General features: G+C 44.0%; 1 protein-coding gene across 1 annotated transcript; it reads left to right on the top strand.

Moving 5' to 3' along the window:
* Positions 1-783: 783 nt before the first annotated feature.
* BOLA3 (bolA family member 3) lies at positions 784-10,202 on the top strand. Its single transcript, XM_032960550.2, has 4 exons — positions 784-938; positions 4,022-4,148; positions 7,151-7,239; positions 9,913-10,202. The coding sequence occupies exons 1-4, from the start codon at positions 903-905 to the stop codon at positions 9,979-9,981; spliced, it is 321 nt and encodes a 106-aa protein (XP_032816441.1). The 5' UTR covers positions 784-902; the 3' UTR covers positions 9,982-10,202.
* Positions 10,203-10,745: the final 543 nt, after the last annotated feature.

Below are 10,745 nucleotides of genomic sequence, written 5' to 3'. Positions count from 1 at the left end.
CAGGAGTTGGCCATTGTGCTGCGGCGTCGCGGTCCAAACTTGGAAATTTTGAAAAGTTACCCCGCAAAGTACTCCATTGGGATTATACATAGCAATCATCGCTAAACAAACGAAAATGACGGGACCCTCATAGTTTCATTTATTTCATAAGAGCAACGAGAATCAGTAGTGTGGCTTTCCTGGGGAAACGAGAGTAGTAATTAAAAAAAAATGTACAATACATTTTATTGTAAAATTGGCCAGCAGAGAATCCCACGTAGAGCATGAAAAGGAAGATTCAGAGCCTTCAATTGTTGAAACGACGCACCTTGGTATTACGTCATCGTACAATGCCACGACACCTTTAAACAAAAGTTGTTCAATGACTATTCTTAGCTCTTTCGGTAAAGTCACGTTGAAGGGAATCAATACGTGACTTTACCGAAAGAGCTAAGAATATGAATTACTGCAGTCACGAAAGCTTTAAATCAAGATTTGTTCAATGACGTCATCTACAACTTTGGTGGGATGACGTCATCCTCCATTACACTCGTTGCGACCTCCACCCGGACTCTTTGGCAACGATGACGTTTCCCCCGCGCGTGTTTCCCGCGATGACGCAACCCTGCGCGAACGGCAAAACACAGCGTCGTGGTCGCGCCATGCGGGCCCCGAGAAATGACGTCAACGCACTGCGAAGCTTATAAATGACGTCGCGGCCTTACAGCCGTCACTCCCCTCCCCCGTTCGCCTGCTGAGTGACGTCATCACCGTGCCGCCGCAGCTCACGCCGGGCCACGCTTGTCAATGTCACAACATGTCCCGGTCATCGTAACTTACTTTTAAATTCACCCCCTGTTATTGTTATTATTGGTCTAAGTTACCGTAAACTCTGGGTGTACGTTGCGTTGGATATCTCGAGGATGTTCGCCTTTCGGCGTCTGATCTCCGCGCAGCTGGTGAGTGAGGGTCAACGGTTCGGTGTGAACGTCCTGTTGCATAAGCGACGTGCCGGTTCAAAGTACCCTCCTTGAGTTTTGACGTCGCACTCGCTCTTGAGAACTATTCGTGCGAGTGTCTGTGCGCGGATCAAAGGGTGTACGCGTGTTCAGTGGACGTCGGGCGTATATACGGAGGTGGGCGGCTGTGAAAAAAAGAGCTTCATGGCTCATCGGATTTCGCCCGCAGAGGACGTGCCCCAGTGCAGGTGGAGGCCGTGAGAGTCGGATCAGCGCGTGTGCAGGTGGCCTGTGGATCGCCACGTCGCAGGAGAGGCCTCCATCCAGCAGTGGATTGATCGTGGCTGATGATTCGTACCGTTTCTGGCCAGTGGGTAAATTGTGCAACGATAGAAGTTGGGTTGGTCCCCGTCATGGGATGGTGGAATGTCCACCACTGGCTAAAAAGCACGTGGACATTGAGCACTGCCCGACGTTTGTTTCGGCGTGGATACACTTTCCGTTTTGAATGTTTACAAATTGAAAGCCATTTTCATTGCACGGTGCAATCCCTTGTTAACCCGTTATCCTTAAGGGGCCGATCAAATAAGTAGCGCACTGTGGAAACTCAGTCGCGGGTCGTCCTTAGCAGACCGCACCCAGGCATAGGAATGTGGAATTTCCACCGCTGCCTCAATGCCGCCAAGAGATGAACATTGCCCGATGTTCGCGGTCACGCCGTGCGGCACTTTTGAGTTGGATTTGTGCATGTCGCGTGAACTTTCTCTTGCTCCACAATCCCTGCAGAGCTCTTCACTTTCAAGGCGTCGCCCGGCTAACGCAGATCACCCTCAAGCCTCCTGTCGCAGCGGCCGGTTTGAGAGACGTTTGAGGGCATGTTTTAGTTGCTCAAGCTGGAAGGAAAGAAAAAAACGATTTCACAAGAGCAGCAGCGAGATCCATTGGGGCAGTTTTAACCGATAAGGTCTCCTTGGCTAGTAACTGCTTTTCGAGGCAACTTCGCGTTGCCCGTGTTACATCACAGGTGCTGTGAGAGGTGGCGACAGTTTGCAGCCATCATTCAACAGTGGATAGATCATGGATAAATCATAACGTGAACTCCGGGCATCCTAGCAGCAGCGGCTTTTTTAGCTAGCGATCGAACAAAGGTGGTCACTTGCATCGCGCGCCTTCAGATGCGCGTTTCTGCGGCCGTCTGGAACGCTCTTCCTATATTAGGAAGCCACTGGAACTTATACACTTTTAAATCTAGATTGAAAACTAATTTCTTTACAACTTCTTTTTGTGTTTAGTCGGTTGTCCCCGCACCTCCGATTGGCACGGTTGGCTACATACGGCTACGTACGGCGCGAAAGAAGTTCAACATACGTACAAAGTGGACTTCACAATTTACACATACTGTAGATGGAAAGCATTGGCTGACATGGGGAGCTGAACTGGATTCCTCTGAACAAAACCTGAACTTGGCTACATCACATTTGTAGTCTGTGCACCAGAGACAACGGGCAAGAACATTTCATTGCTTGATTTGCCTCATTAATATTTCACTTTGCTAAATTTCCATTAATTTGTTGGTTAATGAAGGGCCATTTAAACCTAGGGTCTGAGATTAACTGGGGGGTGGGGGGAGGGGCAGCAGTGTTTATGCTTCACTGCCAGAGCAACATCACCAAATATATTGTGAGGGCAAGAGGTGCTGTTAAGCACTATAGTTTTTTTTCATAACCAGTAACCGAATGAGAAAACCGGTTACTGGTTTGCCCCCACCCCCTTTCACCAAAACACGCTGACCAGAGTGGTGAAGTATAGTAAAGCAATCGCCTTTCATTCTCAAAGGGCTGGACTAGAGAACTAAAATATCTTTGTCTCCGCAGTTTAACTGTCCTGACTGCTGATGAGACCGTGTTGTTCAAAACCTGTACAGAATTAGTTTGTTTAAACAACATTGTTTCATTAAGCCTAATAAAAATTGTTCCAAAAGCGCCTTGTAGGCCGATGGTCAAAAATATATTTTATTTTCCATGGAGCAGACCTGGAGTCTGTTACAATTACAGCAATTTCGTCAAGCAAAGCAGCTGAACTGTTTAGTGCTGGGCTCCGCTAAAGTTGAGCTACTTAACTTCACTAAATTAATTCAATGGCCAGACAGGTTTTAAATTACAATTGTATAACTAACTACTAAATAAAATTGTGGCCCTAAATTATGACAATTCATCAAGTCGCTGTGGTCAGTGAATCATTACATGTGAAATAATTTATTATTTTGATTACACTTTCCATTTGCCACGGTTATTTTCTACACTAATATTTTTTGTTCGTTTGTACCATGCATTTCAAATGTACCTGCACCTCAGGTCTCGAGGGGCTGTCGCCCGGTTGGGTGCCGCGGTTGCGTGATGTTAACTACTTCGCCTGGCATACAGGAGGTCATCAGGTCGATCTCGACCCTGATGCCTGTATATTTGGATCTTGATTTGAAGCTTTCGTGACTGCAGGAATCCATACTCTTTGGTTCTTTCGGTAAAGTCACGTAGGTAGAAAAATAAAACAAAATGAAAATAATATATCACGACGTTTCGATCGCAACACAAGCGGTCGTCCTCAACACAAGCGGTCGTCCTCAACACAAGCGGTCGTCCTCAACACAAGCGGTCGTCCTCAACGGACGACCGCTTGTGTTGCGATCGAAACGTTGTGATATGTTATTTTTTATTTTGTTTAATTTTTCTACCTATGTGACTTTACCGAAAGAACCAAAAAGTATATTTGGGGTTTTCATGTTCTCCCTGTGGTCACATGGGGTTTTCTCCGTGTCCTCCGTTTTTTCCTTCCACATTTAAAAATATGAGTTGAGAGTATTTGGTTGCGATAAATTCCCACAATATGAAGCCACTTCATTGGGCTATTACTTGTGGCCTGGTCAATTCGAAAAAGAGAGCTATATATAGCTCGGTGGCCCTTATCTGGTAAAATCTAACGTAATTAATAGTTTAGTTTACAGTAAGGGTCACACGGGCTGACTGGTCGCTTCGTGTCTCCGAATGCTCGTGCTGCATGTGCTGCCCACGCTGAGCTTACTCCAGGAGCGCGCGCGTGCCGGGCTGCTGCGGCGAGCGAGCTCGGCTGGCTCCGAGGGCGAGGCGCGCATTTCCAGCGTCCTCCAGGAGAAGTTCCCCAACGCCAAGCAGGTCCGCGTGGTCGACGTCTCTGGTGAGGCTGCCGCTGCCGCTGCCGTTGACTGCCCATCAATTCGGCCTCCCTGCGGGCCGTGCATTTGACGCATTGGTGTCGATGTGTGTTCATAGGTAAAGGTAAAAAAAAAAAGATAAAGGTGCAGCTCTGCAAATTCGTGTTCATGTCACTGGTGACAAGAAGAGCCTCCGCTGCAGGAAACCCTGCTAGGGTTATTTGGCCTGTTATTCTGCACTGGCCAGGCATCTTAGAAGAGGTGGTAGTAGTCAAACTTTACCCAACCACACGTGACTTGCTGGTCGACTCGACTGTGGTGTAGCCCTTTGAAACTGGGTGGGCAGAGGCGGGGAATATTTACGAAACGTACACCATTGTTTCAACTGCCACACCGGGAGATTGAAAGTTCAGTGTGTGAACCGTTACATCACGGCGGCATCCATACGTGCGTTAATGTATGTTTGTCTGTCTGTATTATTATGTGCAGGGGGGGATCGGGGGTGAATAAGGTTAGCTGACTTTCACGATGCACCCAGCCACTGGAGTTAAAGTCCCGGTCATGGCTAATGTCAGTGGCTATTGATAACTTAACTAATCCTGGTCTCCCCCCCCCTCGTTGATCAGCATTGAGAAGTATGATCAAACAACCCCCTTGACAGAAGCACTGTGGAAAAGGCTCTCATCCAGCAGTGGGTTGCCAAAATGGCTGTAAAGTATAATTATTTGATTTAGACCTCTAAATCACTTGCTATCGGTATTCCTACAATGCTTGGTGGTTAGAGAAATGCAGGATCCGTAACTTGTTTACGTAATTGCTGTTGTGCGTGCTTTCCCGGCATGCCCCATTAACTACAGATTATTCCACTATTTTAGGGCCACACATACTGCATCCACCATTCACGTCTGGAATTTACAGCACACACAAAATTACATGGTTCTTTAATAGTCTGCTTAAGTCTACAGCATTCCTCTGCTGCATCAGCAGGAGTATGTTTTTTTGTTTGAAGTTTAATATAATTTAAGCTGCTATGTCTGTATGTAGTGGAAAAGTTAATTGCCTTGAAAATTTCCTTAATATTCCATAAATGTCTTGTTACATCTTGTCGTGTTGTACAAATTCTTGGCTTGTTTAGTTTTCATTTGTCCATTAGCTTTCACTTCATGTGAATTCAATTAACTTGTCAAGCAGCTTAAATATAAATTATGTCTAGCAGCAGTAGTTCCGTAAATAAAATGTATTATTTATACTTGGCATATACTGTAATTGCTAAAGCAACAGTAATGCATTTTGTATATGTTTTTTTCTTCATATTTCTGTCAGTATTCATGGACATCATAAGCCATTATCTTATCCACTGCTGAATGAGAGCCTCCCCATGCCTTCAGCATCTCTCATGGTCTTGCAATGTAAAAATCCATGAAGTGCCTTTGCACGAGCTGAGTTTATTTCCGCATGGACGTATTACCGGGTGTGTTCCGTTGTTTGGCTGTCACTTGCATCGTTCGTTTTAATGAATGGGCATTGTCCTATCCAGCGACGTGTCCTGCCCAAGCCCATATTTCTTAACAGTTCGTACGACAACGCATGGGTTTTTGCAACCAATATTAAGATTTATAAAGGATTTTCCAGTTTGGAGTGAATACGTGTTATCTGTGCGTATATAAAGTAACAAACATGTGCATTTTAAAGTACAAAGAAGACTATTTTTGTCTCCTAGAAAAGGCATTGTCTCGATGTTTTTATTTTATTGTCGTTCAGGAAGACGATGGTTTATAGTTTAAGTTTTAAATACACGTAGAGGATGGGTGGGATTTTGTTATTACAATGCTAATTGTGTAAAACTTTATCAAAGTAGAGAAGGCAGGGTGCGGTAGTAATGGGCAAAATTTCAAACAATTTGGATCTATGAATAAAATTGGACTTTATTTAAATACGTTGTCTTTCACAATCCCATGGTATGGATCAAACCCTTTGCAATGGTGTCTGGGGAATTATTCAAATTAAAATCAGTTAATTATTGTATTCTTTGGGGAAACTATTGTATCCTAAAACTGATCATGGATATTGTTTTATGATTACGTCACCTACGTGACTTTACCGAAAGAACCAAAAAGTATGGATCCCTGCAGTCACGAAAACTTCAAATTTAGATTATAAATTTTATTTAGAGGATATTAAACTCAAAGTACCTTAACAGTACCTTGCAGTTGTGCACAAAGAAGCGTGGAGAGATGCATGTTTGGAATGACATTGAGACAGAAAGAGGAACGTGAATTGGAGACCATGCAGGTTAGAGATGTAACATGGACTTAAAAAGAGTAAGTGGGCAGGACACATACTCGTACTTTATATTTAAGCTTTTAAAGGCCCATCGAAGCTAACCAGCTCTAAGCAGAAGGGATGATGGCCGGTGATCTCAAATAAATTAGAGAACTCTCTAAAGTACATCCACCACGGAGGTATAAAACCCAACTTATTTGCAGGTGTTAGATAGATTGGTACATCCCAGGACTGTGAGAGATGGTGAAGACTTGGGGGAGGCCTTCATCCAGCAATGAACTTGTCATGGCTGATGATGAAGATGAGTGTACTAGTGACATCACTTTTACATCACCCCAATGCGTTTAAACACATCACTGTGGTGACATCCATAGAGTAATTCTAGATTTAAAGCTTTCGTGACTGCTAGGATCCATACTCTTTGGTTCTATTGGGTAAAGTCACGTAGGTGAAAATAAAATAGCAAAAAATCACGACGTTTCGGCCACAACACAAGCGGCCTTCATCAGGTGATTTTTTGTTATTTTATTTTCATCTACGTTACTTTACCCAATAGAACCAAAGAGTATGGATCCATAGAGCACTCCTAACCGTGAATTTAAATACCTTGTCACATTATCGTCGGCTAGATGCCCAAGGCCATCGAGCCGAGGCACGTATCCGCAAGATAACATCCGACTGTTTTCAGCTTTCTTCTCTCCCTTAAATGTCGCGCCTGCGTTGCCGCGCGGTGCGTTTGCAGGTGGCTGTGGGGCCATGTACGAAGTACACGTGGAGTCGGAGGAGTTTCGGGGAAAGCGCGTGGTGATGCAGCATCACATGATCAACCAGGTGGGGGCCCCCGTGAGCCAGTCCCTCCCACAGCCAGCCATGCTTGGCGTCGGCTTGCAGGGGGGGGGGGGAGGCTGCCGTTACTCACGGGAATGAGTTCCTGATTCCCACCCCTCGCTTCTGGGCCCATGATTAGAACATTGCCATTCACACCGCTATGCACACTCGAGTTAGTCAGCTGAATGCGTGCATTGATTACGATGCTGTAACAACAAGGGCGAGGAGGTGTATAAGTGAGATTGAAGGAGTGGATATGAAGGCTATTGTCATGTACATAGTATGGCATGCTAGTTATAATACAGTAAAACCTTGCCGAATGCGGGGGTTACGTTCCTGGAAAATACAATGATGGGCCAAACTGCGTTTGACAAATAATAGGCCTAATGTGAAAATTAGGGAATTATCGCCTCCCTCTTTATTTAATTAAATCTCAATGATTTGACCCCACTTGATATCACGTCGAAATAAAAACAGACACAATACATTTAAATAGAATATGAGAAAATATTTAAAAACATTGAATGAAATAATCGTGTCCTCCGATTTCTTTATCGTTCTCACAATCGATTAATTCAAGTACCCTTCCAACAGATGCAGCATTCTCACCACTCTCAAGCCTATAAAAAAAAACTGCACTCAACTTGCGCTTAGGGGCCATAATTAAACATTGTCTAAGAGCACTGAGAAGGAAGATGTGCACGGAATGCTGGTGACGTATGGAGTGAGACCGCACAAGAGCGCTGCGGAGGGAAGGTCACGACGAGATATCCATCCGCAGCGTCTAATGTACAGTACAGTACAAGCAGACGGTGAACTACTTGTCCAGATGGAGATGAGAATCTCGGCAGCGTCAAACCGCGCACAGCCAAAACATCACCCCCATGTTCCGGAAAACGTACCTTGCGTGAATTGTGTCTTAGCAGAAACATGCATTTGTTAAAACGGCATTGGGCAAAGCATGACTGACTATAAGAAAAAAAAGTTTTGCTGGCTGGCTCGGCGGTGCCATCACCGCACACATCTGCATGATGACGTCATCCGTATCCCAATCCTCGATTTACAAAATCTAAGCTTTAAATAACTTTAGGGCCCCAGCAATGTCAGAATCTGGCCCCGGCCGTGTATCCCACGCAAATGCACGGGCAGTGTTCATATGATACAATGCAGTGTTCATTACATTGCGGTGCATAGGAGTCTGATCGAAAATGACTATTCGATTTATGAGGATGGTGCAGGAGATGACATTATTAAACGTTGGTGAATGAGGTTTCTACTCGAGAGCAGATATGAACTAGCCGAGAAGGAACATAAGGAGTATCAAGACGATAGAAATTAGGAAATGAAACTGTTCGGAAAAATCTAGGCCAACAGGAAATTGGTGCAAAAGATACAAAAATGCAGAATTATTTCGCGTGATCGTGTAAAAGAATGGAGGTTGACAAAACCGGGCGCTGTCTCTAATCCAGCACAGTGGAGGCGATGTTTGGTGGATCGCACAAATGTTGAAAAACTGTCTTCCATACCCCGACTTGCCAGGAGAAGTCAGTACAGCTAAATATGGACGAACATCATCTGTCCCTTCTATATGGGAAGGGCTGTTGCCCCCCCCCCCCTCCCCATGGGTTTCATCTGGGTGCTCCGGTTTCCTCCCACATGTATAAACATTTGGGAGGCGAATAACATGTTCAGATTTAGAGGTCGGCAGAGCTTTCAAAATTTTTGGCGGCCGAATCACCACCCGGCCGCCTTCTAGATTGTCTGGTTTCTCAGCCATCGTGCGATTCAATTTGCATGAACGATGACGCTATTTATGAAACAAAACGTTACTATGATTTAATGGCCATCGGTGGACGAGTAATGCCATGTGTATGGACAAAGTAGTAAGGGTCATCAATGCAAGAGGTGCATTGACATCATAAGGCAGGAGTTCAAAGAGGTAAGTGCAGGCCTACCGGAAGCGATTGCTAGAGAAAGGAAGAAAAGAGTGGTATAGAGATGAAAGTGGTCCTGAATTTGGACTTGAAGGGAGTCATTGGTGTGGATAGTGAATGGTGGGAGCAACAGATGTTTGGGCGGGGGAGAACGGTGGAAGCTACCATGGAAAGTGTGGGATCTGCAGAGATAAAGAGGGTATGGCAAGGTCAATAATATGAAGTGGCTGGCTGAATAAGAGCACTGATGGTTATGCCTTTGTCACAATACCAGCTCTGTGGAGATCCTTGGTTTAAAGCCCAGACAGCTGCTCAAAATTAAAGCCAAGTATGAATGTTCAATAGTCTCAGCTCGGATGAGCACAGTTTATGCAGCAAGTTATTAAGAAAAAATGCATGTCACGTATTACAATGGCTCTCAACACAACAGAGTTCACATTTGTTTCAATTCAAACTCGAGCATCACACGAGTGCACCCCACAAATTAGAAATAACCGCAACGCAGGTTTGAATGCGTGTGCTGTTCTCTTTTAAAATGGAATGACACATTTCACGGGTTGTGTTTTTTTTTTTATCGAAAACATGCCAGCTATCTTGGCTTGGTACTGATGCATCACGTTATTTTCACCACTCTATTTTCATCTCACAACGTTTGCATTGTGTTACATATTTGTTTGTTTCTGAAACTGTTTATACACTAAACTAACATTGCAGCTACGTGTGTATTTGCTTCTCTTTGCAGGCACTGAAAGATGAAATCAAGGGAATGCATGGATTGCGAATATTTACAACAGTTCCAGAAGAAAAATAATAGGGAGTCTTTAGCCTCTGTTAGCAGGCATTTGTTCGTATATATACTGTGTATTGCTGCCATTTTGCCCATTTGGATTGTTTGGGAATTTGTACAAGCTCACATATATAAAAAAACACAGACAAAATGAAAGCGTTTTAGTTGCTTGCTGAAAGATCTGTGTTGTCACAGTCGCGTTCTAAATAGACAGCTTAGGTTCTAATTTTACTATTCTAAACGGGAAACTTATTACCTCCGATCGGTGCACAGGGAAAGGATTATAGTTGCAATCCTGAGTGTCGGAATTTAGGAAGAGGATTTTGTTAACATAGATGTGTGACTTTAAAAGGGACTCACGATTACAGCTTGAAGTGGCTTTGTTAATTCCTTCATTTTGAAACCGCACATTTTGGCAGCATCAATAGATATATGCAGTTGCGTACTTATGCATAAATGTTACACTTATTCACTGTTATCTGCCGTTTCTCAGAATAATACTACGAAATTACCAGCCATAATTTATTAATGTTGCCAAGGTTTTACATACTGTAAGAGCAAATTATTATAGGAAACGGACAGAACATTTCCACCCATAGTATACAAATCTAAATACATCTGTAGAATGGCAGAAATGTTACTATTACATGACAATCCCTTTTTCCAAGCATTCTCCATAATAGTGCAAACATACGTGAGCCTAAATGTTACAGCAGCTTCAAAGGACTGCACGTACACGTCTTGCAAAAACATATATTAGAATTCTGTAGTTGCCTTTATGTAGATGT

This window comes from Petromyzon marinus, chromosome 25 (genome assembly GCF_048934315.1).
Source record: "Petromyzon marinus isolate PM22_M1 ecotype Great Lakes invasive population chromosome 25, UKy_Petmar_22M1.pri1.0, whole genome shotgun sequence".
Lineage (NCBI taxonomy): Eukaryota > Metazoa > Chordata > Hyperoartia > Petromyzontiformes > Petromyzontidae > Petromyzon > Petromyzon marinus.
Note: the sequence above shows the minus strand (reverse complement) of the source record. Positions and strands in the feature narration are given on the sequence as shown.

Coding starts and splice junctions, on each gene's coding strand:
- BOLA3 (XM_032960550.2), top strand. CDS start 903: ATGTTCGCCTTTCGGCGTCTGATCTCCGCGCAGCTG. Junction 939..4,021: donor GTCTGATCTCCGCGCAGCTG/GTGAGTGAGGGT, acceptor AGCTTACTCCAG/GAGCGCGCGCGTGCCGGGCT. Junction 7,240..9,912: donor AGCATCACATGATCAACCAG/GTGGGGGCCCCC, acceptor TTCTCTTTGCAG/GCACTGAAAGATGAAATCAA.